Source organism: Cupressus sempervirens, chromosome 6 (genome assembly GCF_028749045.1).
Source record: "Cupressus sempervirens isolate cs-2001-9-10 chromosome 6, ASM2874904v1, whole genome shotgun sequence".
Taxonomy (NCBI): Eukaryota; Viridiplantae; Streptophyta; class Pinopsida; order Cupressales; family Cupressaceae; genus Cupressus; species Cupressus sempervirens.
This window is the reverse complement of record NC_143123.1, coordinates 35,944,115-35,959,363: the sequence shown is the minus strand read 5'-3', so window position 1 is coordinate 35,959,363 and position 15,249 is coordinate 35,944,115. Positions and strand designations below refer to the sequence as shown.

Sequence of the window (15,249 nt, the reverse complement as noted above, 5' to 3'; positions counted from 1 at the left end):
AACTAATAAATATCAATATCGTAATGTTTAAGTATTCTTCACAAGGAATTTCAGATTTACAAACCACAGACACGAAGAAGACAGGAAAGGATAATTGCGTATTAAATCGATAATCGAAAACACCAGACCCTACCTGATTCTGATGCTATTATGCAATCTCCAGGAACTGTAAAAGAATTCGCTCCTCTCAATAACCTTCCTCTGGAAAACTTTCTTGGTATCAGCTTTCTGAAATTTGCTTCCAAAATTGTCTCCCCGCAAAAATTCCTGTCCAACTTCGTATATCACAAAAATGAACCCCCAAAGTTGTGATAAGCAAATTCTCCTCAATTCGGGGCACTAATTGTGTGTTTACCCGAGAAGACTCTTTGCACAACTCAGTTAACTCCAAATTAACTTTTATTATCTTTTCTAATTCTTTTGCATTCAACTTTCATGCACATTAAGTTGAATGATTAAATAACTTTATTTAAAATTTCACTTGACTTCAATTGTTAATTAATTTATTACTTTAAATCTTATGTGCACTTTTAAGAAATTAAAATAACATTATTAATTTTTATAATTTAATCTTTTAATTTAATTCTTATATTTAACTCATGTTTAGATCATGCGATCTAGAATTCTTAATAAATTAATATCTTTCAACTTTTTAATTTATTTTAGAATTTAATTGATAACATATTTAATTAATTTAAATAACAATAATATTTAGCATTTATTTAAAAATGAACTCCAAATATATTATTATAAAATTAAATAAATATTATCCTGTTCTAAATATATCTTGAACTTTAATTTCCAACTTTAATTCTTTTATTTATTTAATTAATTAATTAATTAAATATAAAGATATCATAATAATTCCTTATTAAATTAAATCATTAATTAGTCTTTTTAATTAGACTTAATTAATAAAAAATACACCAAGGACTCATAAAGCAACATACGAAAACCCATCATAGAAAAATATATACCAAATCAAGCAAAAGGGTTATAATCACAAAATTACATCATTTGATGCATTCGGAGGGTACTTAACTCAGATACTTGTCCTAATTATCAATTAGGACAATTGGCTAAAGGGTTTAGGATTTGGACTTAAGAGTTTATCTCCCCTCTCTTACCATTGAGACAGTGCGATAGGGTACGCTCATCCTGACAATTCAGGGATGTCGATACCCGGTACCTACAACCTGCATAAAATCCACGCATGTACAACCACAATATTCTAAGCTAAACAGGCAATGGCAGGAAGTGGTGCATCATGTAGATCCCGACTAGCAGGTGACTACGACTCCCTTCCTTAACCATATCAGAAACACCATACATAAATAAAACAACACGCACACCATACACATGCAGTATGGGGTAAGTATCCATACGAGGCACATGAAATAATAAGCCATTTAACTAATCATCATCGATAACTAAAACCATTGAATAATCATCATACATGCACGAAATATAGAGTACCAAGTAATCTCATCATATAATAAACTGAGTGTAAACATCCTCTGATAATCTCTAAAATAATAATACTACTCATCAAACATAAATTGGCCTAAAAGAGTTTGGCAATCATATCATAAATATAGCTCGAAAAATGTAAACTAGGGGCAGGCACTACATCCACCCCCCCTAGACTTAGGCTTACTCCTGGAAGCCTATAAACAAATAGGGATATAAATCTCGTAATCTAGATGCATCCTCCCATGTAGCTGAAGAGTCATCAGTAGGGTCCCATTGGACCCTTACCTGCTCTATGGTTCGACCCCTGAGGGTCAACTCCCGCTGCTCCAGAATACGTATTGGCTCCAAAGCCAGCTGCCCATCCTCTACCTGTAATGCATTCCAATCAAGAATATGTACAACATCAGGAATATACAGTCTAAGTACTGAAACATGGAAAACATCGCGAATGCGAGCAAGGCTGGGCGGTAAAGCAAGACGATAGGCAACTGGACCAATCCTCTCAAGAATATCGAATGGTCCCACAAAGCGAGGTGCTAGCTTCGAGCCCTTTCCATAACAGATCGGACTCTTCCGCGGACGCACTCTCAAGAAAACCTTCTCTCTCACAGCAAACTGCTTATCTGACCTATGAGCATCAGCATACTTCTTCTGCCTATCCTGTGCCATTGTCAAGTGCTCTCGAATACGCACCACTTGTTGCTCCATGTCATGAAGCATCTCTGGGCCCAACAGGATGCGATCCTCAAGGCTATCCCAACTCAAAGGTGTACGACAAGGGCGTCCATATAAGGCTTGGAAAGGTGCCATGCCAATAGAACTGTGATACCCGTTGTTGTAAGCAAACTCCACTAGGTAGAAATAGTCCTCCCAATGAGTCTGCCTATCCATCACGTACATCCTCAACATATCTTCGAGAACCTGATTCACTATCTCTGTCTGCCCATCTGTCTCTGGGTGATATGCTGAACTGAAGTTCAACTGCGCTCCAAGATCATGCTGTAGTGATGTCCAAAATGCGGAAGTGAAAACATGATCCCTATCCAAAATGATCTTTCGGGGAATACCATGTAGTCTCACAATGTCACGCATGAAGACATTAGCTACTGAAGCTGCAGTGTAGGAAGACCTGATTGGTGCAAAATGTGCCACCTTGGTCAACCGGTCAATGGTGACCATGATAGCATCATGACGAAAAAGAGTCATAGGTAATCCTACTATAAAATCCATAGAGATGATGTCCCACTTCCATGAAGGAATGAGATTCGGTTGCAAGAGTCCTGCCGGATGCTGGTGTTCTGCCTTGACTCTCTGACACTCAAGACATCTAGCCACAAAATCAGCAATGTCATGCTTCATCCCGGACCAATAGAATAAATGTCGCAAATCTACATGCATCTTCTTGACACCTGGATGTGCCGAGTAAGGTGCACGATGGGCCTCTGATAGGATCAATATGCGAAGCTCATCCAGTAGCGGCACATAGATCCTTCTTGAAAGTCTCAAAAGGCCATCTGACTGTAGGACATAGCCTGAAAACTTACCCTCCAAGGGTCTCCCTGAATTGATCTCATTGCACACCTCCAGATACCATGAATCGGTGGGGAGTGCCTGAAGTATCTAACACCTCAAATCGACACTAAGGGTCATAGCTGATATCACATGTTTCCTACGACTCAAAGCATCAGCTACAACATTCTCCTTCCCCTGGATATACTTCACCTCAAAGTCATACTCACACAAAAACTCCATCCAACGCCTTTGCCTAGCATTCAGATTAGGCTGCGTGAATATGTACTGAAGACTACGATGATCGCTATGTAGTTCAAATCTGTGTCCCAACAAGAAATGTCTCCATCTCACTAAGGCATGAACTACTGCTGCTAACTCAAGGTCATGTGTAGGATAATTCAACTCATGATCCTTGAGTTTGCGTGACTCATATGCAATCACTCGACCATTCTGCATTAGAACTGCTCCAATACCCTCAAGGGAAGCATCTGTACACACCATGAACTCACCTTCTAGATCAGGTACTGCTAAGATCGGTGCACTGGTCAGAAGCTCTTTGAGTTTCTGAAATGCTTCTACACACTTTTCTGTCCAAAGAAACTTCTTTCCTTTCCTCTAAAGGGAGGTAATAGGGTGTGCTATTCTGGAGAAGTTTTGAACAAATCTGCGTTAATACCCAGCTAGACCCATGAAACTACGAATTTTTGACACAGTAGTGGGTGCAGGCCAATCTACTATTGCCTGGATCTTTGCAGGGTCTACAGAGATACCTTCGCCTGAAATAACGTGTCCCAAATACTGTATCTCTGATTGAAAGAAATCACACTTTGCCGCATTGGCATAAAGTTGATTATCTCTCAAGCACTGCAAAACTAAACTCAAATGTTCCTCATGTTCCTTTTGGGACTTAGAATATATTAGAATATCATCGAGGAACACAAGAAAAAATCTATCAAGATAGGAACGGAACACCCCATTCATTAAGCACATGAAAACTGATGGAGCGTTCGTCAGCCCAAAGGGTACCACTGTGAACTCATAATGCCCGTAGCGAGTTCAGAAGGCGGTCTTATGAATATCATCCTCCTTGATGCGAAGTTGATGGTACCCTGACTTAAGATCAATCTTAGAGAACACTGTAGCTCCCTTGATCTGATCAAATAAATCATCAATCCTTGGTAAAGGATACCTGTTCTTTATTGTCACCTTATTCAGCTATCTGTAATCGATGCAAAGGCGCAAAGAACCATCCTTCTTCTTCACAAAGAGCACTGGAGCTCCCCATGGTGATACACTAGGTCGAATACTACCCTTGGCCAAAAGTTCCTCTAACTGCAAACACAACTCACTTAGCTCTTGAGCGGTCATACGGTAAGGAGCTCTAGAGATAGGTTCCGCTCCTGGAGTGAGCTCAATGCTAAAATCAATGTCTCTCTTCGGAGGCATGCCTAGAATCTCACTCGGAAAGACATCAACATACTCTTGTAAAATAGGGTGATCTAGGGTCTTCCTCATAGAGTCTTCCTCATCAAGCTCATTTACCGTAACGGAAAATACCTGACACCCCTTATGAAAGCTTCGCTTAAGTTGCATAGCAGAGATCATCCGTAGGGATATAGGTCTCGGTATCCCCACAATCTCAACATCCTTCCCTTGGTCATCCAGACACATAATGGTCTTCTTTCTGCAGTCAATACTAGCCCTATGAGAGCCAAGCCAATCCATACCTAAGACCACATCGTAGGAGCCAAGAGGAATAACTCGAAAATCGACTGAAGTCTCAAACCCTCCTATGCTAAGTCCACACTTATGAACTACCGAATCTGTGGAAACTTTAGCGCCTGAGGCTAGTTCCACTTGCCAACCATGGTCTTGCTTAACCGACTCCAGCTTACACTTATCAACTAGAGATGGAGAAATGAAAGAATTTGTAGCACCTGAATCAAATAATACAGAGAGAGGTGTACCTCGGATAGCTCCTGTAGTCTCAACTACTGTCCCCTGATGGTCTGCCTGACGGTGATCCACCGCTGCAAATACTCTATGAGATCCACCTGTATTTCCGACTGTAGGCTCAGATGCCGTAGGCCTGGGTCCTAAATACTGAGATGCTCGTTGTGGGCAGTATGCTGCAATATGACCAATCTGTCCACACGAATAACATCACGTGCCTCTGCCAGATCCTCTCCCTATAGGTGGTGCATTCGACCGTTGGTGGCTACCCCTGCTAGCAAAAGACTGGTTGCTCTGTGCAGGCCGAGATTGCTGATTCTGTCTATTACGTTGAGCATTGCAATTGATCCTAGAGTTGGATCCACCGCCACCACTCTGTGCCTGAGGGTAAAATCCCTTATGCTGCTGAGGCTGCTGCTGAGAATGCTGCAGAGAATACTGATTCCTCCTAGGGAAGGGAGGCTTCCTGATTCCACCGGAATTGTGGTTGCCCTTAGATCCTGCTATAGTAGGCGCTCCCACAAATCCCCCTTGCCCAAAGTTGACACTCTGCTCTACCAGGATAGCTCGATGTACCGCATCCTTGAGGGTCTTAGGCTCAAATACCTTAACACCCCCAATAAAACGGTTGTTCAAGCCTCGAATGAAATGTTGTGCCAACTGTGCTGGGTTGTCACTGAATCCCGAAAAAGGCATGAGCTCATAGAACTTGCGCTCATACTCTACAACGGTCATAGTGAACTGTCTCAGGTTATGGAACTCATCTGCTCTATGCTGCTTCCATTCCTCTGGTAGGAATTGCTCATGAAAACTCTCCAAGAAAATCTCCCAAGTTACACTACCCATGTCAATGCCCAACTTCTTCTCCTCAATAGTCCACCAGGTGGCTCCAAATAACTCTAGATTGGTAATGGAAAACCTCGCTTTGACATTACTGTCAAAGTCCTGCATAGCAAAAATCCTGTCAAGGGCAATAAGCCACTGCTTAGCTACATACCCAGAACCTTGCCCATTAAAGGACTTGATCTTGGACCTATGAAGATCCTTCATCTGAGAAGATACTATGAATCTATGTCGATCCCTCTGAGGACTCCTAGATCTAAGTCTATGCTCATGTCCAACCTGGTGTGCTCTATCCTGCTCAAGAACAGGAGGTAAGCGATCAATAAGGGTTCGCATCATTTTCCTCAGATCAACCTCCTCAGAGTCGGCATGTCCCTCATCGTGGTTCTCTTCCTGATGCTCACTGACATGCTCTTCCCTATTCTCTTCCTGAATGGGGCTCTCATGGATAGACTCATGAACACTAACATCTCTGCCTCGTCCACGACCTCTGCCACGGCCAAGGCTACGGCCCCTAACGGAAGATCTCGTCCCAGATACCATCCTACAATAATATCCAAGACACAAGATGCTAAAAATAACCATGAAACATACTACTGAAATACATAGATAAAAGACACATGTTTTGCAAACAAGATATTTTCAGTTTTCAGTTTACCTATAATTTCAGTTTAAGTATAATTTCAGTTTTGAAGTTTTGAGTGTTGAAGTATGAATAAAATAGGTAACTAATAGTTTATATACTATTTCAGTTCAACTAGCTTCAAGTTTTAGTTTAAGGTTTGCATTTTTATTCAACTAGTTAACACTAGTGGCGTTCCAATATACCCAGAGCTCCCAATGTAGAAACTTTGGCTCTGATACCAGATGTAATGCCCCGCCAAGGGATCCAAAAGAATTAACCTAAAGTTTCACTAAGTTTGCTAAACATTTTTTTTTTTTTTTTAAAGTAAGAAAGTATGACATACACATCAAACAAATAGTAGCGGAAGCAATAACATGTAATCATCGACAAACATACATTGCAAGTTACATTTCTTAAAGATCCCAAGACGTTGAGTCACATTTTAAATTTAATTAATTCGAAGTCTAACAACTATCACATACATAGAAAAGAATAATCAGAAACTCCAATGTCCATAATATACATTTGTTCCGAATGCTCCTTGGCAAATTAATTCGGAATGCTCATTCATCCACTGTACATGTCACAGGGTATGAAAGGCTTAAAAGAATATACATATGTAAAGATCAAGATACAACATCCTCAAATCCATGATACAAAGTACAGTAAAAATATATGAAACTATTCACCATACATGATACATCCATACATCCATAATGATAAAACATCTATCATAAAATCTAACCATCCATCATACTAATCCAAGAACATAGTGTAGGTAAATGCCAATCACAAAATCTCCAACCACGGTGACCACAGAACGGATCTCAATGGTAAGAGTAAAAGCACTACCACCCAACCGCGTGGAACCTAAATGGTCCACTCCCACCGCGCTGAGGAGATAGTCTCAAGTCCCAAATAGGATAACAAAACCTATAATCATAGATACTCTCTAAGTCCAGGAAATCCTATAAGTATGCTAACTCAAGGGTTCCTAAAAAGATCGACATCTATATCCCAGAGGTAACACAAGACACGTAGGAAACCTAATATGAAAGCGGGAAAGTGTCATCGCAAAAGTCATGTAGAAGTTACCCGAGCAATCCCTTAGGAATCCCGGGTCGCTACTGATCCTGCAGCCACTAGTATCCTCTCGTATTGACGAGGCATACTATGGAATGCAAGGTCGTAACCAAGCGTCCTCTCTACCCCATCCTAGTCTGTACTAGCACTCATGGCATGGGAGAGAACATACAATTATCTTGTTAGGTTCATTTTCTCTCATTTAGTGTAAATGTTTTCACTTATTAACAACGACTTACAATGGGTTTCTCAAGGCAGCCTCTTAGGGCTCCGACCCCCATTGCAAGCCACTTCCCGACTCTACACATAGATAACCTACCCTAGCTCATGAACTCGTAAATCAAAGAATCATAATAAAACCATCTCAGTCCTATACGAGCAACTGAAAAATATCATAAAAAGATAATCCACAAAATTACATTAGTTCTTCATGAGCAACGGATAACATCAAATAGTAATCATGTAATCACGACAATCCTCTATCAGCAACTAAAGGCATCAATGATAAGTCTCAAAATCCAATGGTTCTCTAATGAGCAACCAGAAAGTAATACAGGTATAACTGATCGAGACTCAGAAATGGTTATCAAATATAACTGATCGAGACTCAAAAATGGTTAAGTTAGGTATTCTCAAATACATACACCTCAGCTTCACACAAGGAAACTGGAAAGCAATCACAAACAGTAAACACAATCATGTCATAGAGCACTTCATCACATTACCATGGTCGGGTTAAGAAAGATCGAGACCAAATCATCATGACATCACATTCACAACCCCGAGCCTCTGGTAACAACTTGAACTGGTCAATGCTAAACCAACCTTAAAACATTCAAAGTACAAAGACAACATCAAAGTCTCAGAGATTGGATCTGAAAGTATATTATTTGAGTTAAGGTAAGGTTTATGTTTCAGTTTAATGTCAAATTCAAGTAACAATGTTTTCATATTTACCCCCCCTTACGATTAACCCTTTCTATAATAACTTCCATTAAGTCAATCTTCCAAATTTACTATCTAATCAGATAGTATTCATTATTAATTAACTTTAATTAAACTAATTTTAGTTAAAGAAATCAATAATCATTTGATCTAATTACTTATTTTAATCTATCCATTAATTGTTAAATTATTAATATTTAACCAAAATTATCAATAATTTAATATTTACCATTTATGTGAAATACATTTAATATTTATTATTTAAGTATTAATAAAATAAAACTTTTATTAAATAAAAATATATAATAATTTTATTAATTAAAAATTTTAATTAATAATAAAAATCGTTTTTTGTAAATAATATATTAAAAAAAAAAACAAAATTTACAAACTATATATATATATTTTTTTTAAAAATAATAATAAAAAAAATAAAAATCAAACTTTTTAAAAATAAAACCGCCAGCTTAAATAAGCCGACGGCCTGCCGCAGTCCTGCGGACGCAGGGCCTGCAGCAGCAGGTATGTCGTACCTGCTGTCGCAGTACCTGCGACGCAGGTCTGTCGGCTGAGCCGACCGTGGGGGGTGGGCACGGGGTAATTCCCTCCCCCCCCACAAACTTATAAAAATTATAATTTTTTTTTATTTAATTTTCTTTTTTTTTTTAGAAAGGGGGTACAATCAAAATATATATAAACATTTTTAAACTATATATATATATATTAAAATAATTAATTTTTTTTTTTTTTTTATATATATATAAATATATGCCTTGAAAGATTGTTTCCTCCTCTATCTTGATATAGAAAATATAGTCATTCATCCAAACGTTTAATCTAGAATCTCGGTATTAAATTCAACCCTTCCCATTTAAATCTCATGTTTGAAGAAGTTTATAAACAAGTAACTGATAAATACCAATATCGTAATGTTTAAGTATTCTTCACAAGGAATTTCAGATTTACAAACCCCAGACATGAAGAAGACAGGAAAGGATAATTGCGTATTAAATCGATAATCGAAAACACCAGACCCTACCTGATTCTGATGCTATTATGCAATCTCCAGGAACTGTAAAAGAATTCGCTCCTCTCAATAACCTTCCTCTGGAAAACTTTCTTGGTATCAGCTTTCTGAAATTCGCTTCCAAAATTGTCTCCCCCCAAAAATTTCCATCCAACTTTGTATATCACAAAAATGAACCCCCAAAGTTGTGATAAGAAAATTCTCCTCAATTTGGGGCACTAATTGTGCGTTTACTCGAGAAGACTCTTTGAACAACTCAGTTAACTCCAAATTAACTTTTATTATCTTTTCTAATTCTTTTGCATTCAACTTTCATGCACATTAAGTTGAATGATTAAATAACTTTATTTAAAATTTCACTTGACTTCAATTGTTAATTAATTTATTACTTTAAATCTTATGTGCACTTTTAAGAAATTAAAATAACATTATTAATTTTTATAATTTAATCTTTTAATTTAATTCTTATATTTAACTCATGTTTAGATCATGCGATCTAGAATTCTTAATAAATTAATATCTTTCAACTTTTTAATTTATTTTAGAATTTAATTGATAACATATTTAATTAATTTAAATAACAATAATATTTAGCATTTATTTAAAAATGAACTCCAAATATATTATTATAAAATTAAATAAATATTATCCTGTTCTAAATATATCTTGAACTTTAATTTCCAACTTTAATTCTTTTATTTAATTAATTAATTAATTAATTAAATATAAAGATATCATAATAATTCTTTATTAAATTAAATCATTGATTAGTCTTTTTAATTAGACTTAATTAATAGAAAATACACCAAGGACTCATAAAGCAACATACGAAAACCCATCATAGAAAAATACATACCAAATCAAGCAAGAGGTTATAATCACAAAATTACATCATTTGATGCATTCGGAGGGTACTTAACTCAGATACTTGTCCTAATTATCAATTAGGACAATTGGCTAAAGGGTTTAGGATTTGGACTTAAGAGTTTATCTCCCCTCTCTTACCATTGAGACAGTGCGATAGGGTACGCTCATCCTGACAATTCAGGGAAGTCGATACTCGGTACCTGCAACCTGCATAAAATCCACGCATGTACAACCACAATATTCTAAGCTAAACAGGCAATGGCAGGAAGTGGTGCATCGTGTAGATCCCGACTAGCAGGTGACTACGACTCCCTTCCTTAACCATATCAGAAACACCATACATAAATAAAACAACACGCACACCATACACATGCAGTATGGGGTAAGTATCCATACGAGGCACATGAAATAATAAGCCATTTAACTAATCATCATCGATAACTAAAACCATTGAATAATCATCATACATGCACGAAATATAGAGTACCAAGTAATCTCATCATATAATAAACTAAGTGTAAACATCCTCTGATAATCTCTAAAATAATAATACTACTCATCAAACATAAATTGGCCTAAAAGAGTTTGGCAATCATATCATAAATGTAGCTCGAAAAATGTAAACTAGGGGCAGGCACTACATAGACTTTTGTAATATTTCATGGGAACATGTCCATATTCTCATAAAGTGTTTGGAAAATTCACCACCTAGTCAATAACTTCTTAGAAGCTTGAGAAAAATAACATTTGTTGGGTTTTCTTTTGTTATCATAAATTTGCAGTCAAAAGTTTGGTCATAGGTTTAGAGCCATGACCATTAGAGAAAAAACCTACATATTCCATTACACAATTCAAAGTGATTACATTACCATTCATTTACATTTTGATTATAGACCTATTTTTCTATGTAAATTGATCTAATTGCATATGCTTAGCATCTATATCTATCTTATTCTTATCACTTAATCTATTAGTCCAATTTCACATTTATATTCACACATATTTACTCAAATTTTACATTGCATGAAAGAATGATTTCTCACATAATTCCTTAATGTAATTTGGATTTACCATTGGCATCCTATTATCCCCTTGAGTTTTTCTAATCTAACTTGAGTTATATTGAGAGTTATGTTTGGAAGTCCCTCCTTGTCTTGTATTTTGAATGCTAGTGTAGAAGTGGTTAGTTAGTTAATTCATTTCACACATTTTATATTCTTAAATTCACTGGCCTCCACTTAACTAGGAAATATTTTTAAAACCTGACCCATCTCTTCTTTTTGAATTTGGAGATAGATCCCCCGATCTCCCTTTTTTTGTTGGTTCTTTATCATCTTTTGGTGAACCCAACTCATCTCCTTCTTTTTACTTTGGATTTAATTCCCTTGAATATTTTAAGAGTTAGAATTTTCAATATTCATTGGTTAGATCTTCCTCTTTTTTCTTAAGTATTAGATAGAAGCCAAAAGAATGGGAGGTTGACCCTAGAGTACAAAAAGGATGAAAGATCATCCAAAGGTTACCTCCCAATTATCTAACTGATACCAATTTTATACTTCAAAAAAAAAAAAAAAACACAAGTTCTAGAATAGAGCAATCCTTACCATTTGTCCTGTTACTAACCAGCAAAAGAAACTAAAAACCATACCAGCAACAACAGGATATATTGTTGTGATCAATCAAGTACTTGTTCATATACATATATAATAAAACCCCATAGTGTACCAAGTTTAGAGTGATCAAAAACATTAAAAAAATAAATATAAGGCTAGCTACCCACATTCTTTTTTGGTTCCTCGTTCTTCTTCTCCATATGTTCTTCCCTATTAATGTCCACCCCCTCCTCTTTAATAGGTTTTTCCAAGAGTTTCATCAATCAATCCTCCACCAGGAATCTATAAATAGAGTGAGTAGTTTCACTCTCCTTTCCCAAATCCTTCATGTTCTTATTCACCTGCATGAAATAAAGAGTTTCTTGCACATTGATATTCCTTCTTATCATCTTTGTTGCATTGATATTTATGCGGTTAGATCTCATTTGATTTTCCTTTTGTGATCTCCCTTTTACAATATCAATTACATAAAGTCCAACTTATAGCATTCTTGTTAGGATAAGTTGTAGACTCATGGGCTTCTTTGATTATGATTTCTCTTTTCTTCATAGGACCCATGATGATAATAATAAATTTCTTCAAGATCTAAATCCTAGCATGGAGAATATCTCTTCTCAGTATTTCCTTAATGAAGGTGAACACTTACAATTCCCTCCTTCCCAACTCAATAAAATCTCTCATGAGTTTGATAAGTTGGAAAATTGGTTTGTGCAAGAGAACCAAAATATTGATAGTGTTGCCTCTATTGAGGATATTAAGAAGATAGTTATTTATAGTGATAATAACATCTCAATTTTATGTAGTATATATCACCTTATTAATACTCATTGTAAGTCTTTGACAAAATATTCTCAAGAGTTAGCATACACTCCCCATTCCAAAACCATTGAAACTTCCATTTCTATTTCCACTACTCTTCCTAGCATTATCTCTTAGGTGTCACTTCTCATGAAAAATTCTACACAATTCTATAATCCTTTAAGTTTTGGTCTTCCTAATATTTTACTTCCCTCAATTATTCCTCCCACCTACATACCTTCTTTGTTACCTTCATGCAATGTCATTCCTTTCACACATTTTAATCTTTGCAAATAGAACCAAAATGTGAATGCCTATTATTGCAACTTCTTGTCCCATCATTAGTAGCTTAGCTCTAACCATCACCACTTTAGATCATTAAGTGGCTCAATTCATTGAATCTAAGCATGGTATCCATACATGTTCATTGCTAATCCATTTTCCTTAGACATCCTTCATTATTTTATTCCAAAACATGTTGAGATACCTAATCTTGAGAATTATAATGGTAAGGATGATCTTGTGGCTCATGTTAGGACTTTCCAAACTATATGGATTGATTTTTAACAACACTATAGGCTCGTGGCTAAGTTTTTAAGGATAAAGTTTTAGAATGGTATTTATCTTTACCGACTTATTATGTCAATTCCTTTCAAGTACTTTCCAATGTTGTCATTCAAAAATTTCAAGGCAATATTGGTCCTCAAATTTATTTGACTAATTTAATGCATTGTAAGAAAAACATTAAATAAATGGTCAGTGACTTTATTGGTAGATACAAAAATTTCTATGCTCAAATATCTTATCATGTGCTTGATCATGTATTGAATATATTTTCATTTTTAATTCACAAAATGAAATTGGAGTAAAAAGGAATATTCTAATGATAAGCATGATCCTCCTCGCTTGAGTGACACTTCTCTTGTAGCCAGAGGGCTTTCAAAACTTTTTTTTGATTAGTAGTTGATAGTTACGCTTCCAACCTTGGAGCTGAGAGACTCTCATGGGATGATCTAGTATCCTCAACACCCCCTTTTTAATATGTAACTTAATATTTTTAATTAATAGTAAGATACTATAAAATGACATATTCCTTTGCACATTCAAGGTCAATACTTCATTGTTCATTTCACCTTTTATTCAATACCTATTTCCATATCTTTATTGGGCAGATTCTATATGATTAGCACTAAGACCTATTTTATGCCTCTCATTTATTAAATTTGTCCAATTTTAGATTACATTTACACATCTTTAATCAAACTTTACATTGCATGAAAGAGGAATTTCTTGTGTACTTCCTTGATGTAATATGAGTTAAGGATTGACATCCTTTTATCCCCTTGGGTTTTGGTAATCTAACTTGAGTTATATTTTGAAGCCCCTCCTTCTCTTGTATTTTTAATGTTAGTGTGGAAGTGGTTATTCAATGAATTTATCTTACGTAGGTTATATGTTTAAATTCATTGGCCTCCACTTCACCAAAAAACACTATGCAACGAGGGGTTAGAATACTACTTTATCCATGAATTTCTATGAATCTTGGAACAAAAGTAACATTGCCATTGGGAGTATAATTTTTTGTGTGAACCTAAGTTGGTAAGTAAAGCTAAAGGATTAAAATGAGAGGGTGGCATGATTGAATTAGAGATTGTAATCTTTGCATGAAGCTTTCTTCAAAAAGGGAAAATCTAGATGTTGTGTCCAATGAAAATGGGCATGATGGCCTTGCTTTATCCCATTTATAAAACTTTATTTTTCTCTTTTTTATGAAGTACTTCACTCTATAAGGGCAATATATTGCTTTCCATATGTATCATTTTCATATCTTTAATCACTTAATAAATGGCCATAGGATTAATATTTCTTTTTTCCTCTACTCATCCTTAAGAAGTAGCATATATAAAGGTGCCTCACTTCTTCTCCATCAAGTCTAATTTATTCCTTTTACCAACATGAATTTGAAAAATCTCCATTTCATAATCATCTTTTTTCTTACCCATAGCTAGAACAAAATGAAAGGAAAAAGTGATGAATAGATCTATCAAAATCATGTAATTGAGAACAATGATCTCCTTGAAAATCCAATTTTAGTAGGAAAAAGACCAACCCTTTTGGGAAACAAATGAAAAAGAACCCAAAACCACTGAGGGAATCCTCCTTGAATAGACCTTTCTTGATAAACCCCACAAGAAAATAAAATCCTCTACAACTAAACCCACCCCTCCAAGAGAAAAAAAAAAATATTAGAAAGAAGGATAAAAGGATGACCCCTTATATTGACATTGACAATGAAGATAGGAATGAGGAAACCAAACACATTGAGAATCCTAATCATGCTCATAGTTTTGGGGAAAGAAGGTTTTCTCATCTCCTAAACAAATAAGAAAATGAAAAGTAGATTTTGGATTAAATGGCCCCAAAAAAGGATTGGAGTAGAATCTAGATGAGGAGGATGAGTACACTAAGAACATAGATGATGATGATTATGTTGAGGAGACTCAAGATAC

General features: G+C 35.9%; 1 protein-coding gene across 6 annotated transcripts in view; it reads right to left on the bottom strand.

Annotated features, from left to right (window-relative positions):
* Positions 1–5,147: 5,147 nt before the first annotated feature.
* Positions 5,148–15,249, bottom strand: part of LOC149550963 (uncharacterized) — a 96,091-nt gene continuing 85,989 nt past the window's right edge. For all 6 annotated transcript variants that reach the window (XM_089786516.1, XM_089786515.1, XM_089786513.1 and 3 more), the window contains one exon: positions 5,148–6,325. In XM_089786516.1, coding sequence (XP_089642642.1) covers positions 5,149–6,324 — 1,176 coding nt within the window. In that variant the 5' untranslated portion in view covers position 6,325 and the 3' untranslated portion in view covers position 5,148. The remainder of the gene's footprint in view (positions 6,326–15,249) is intronic.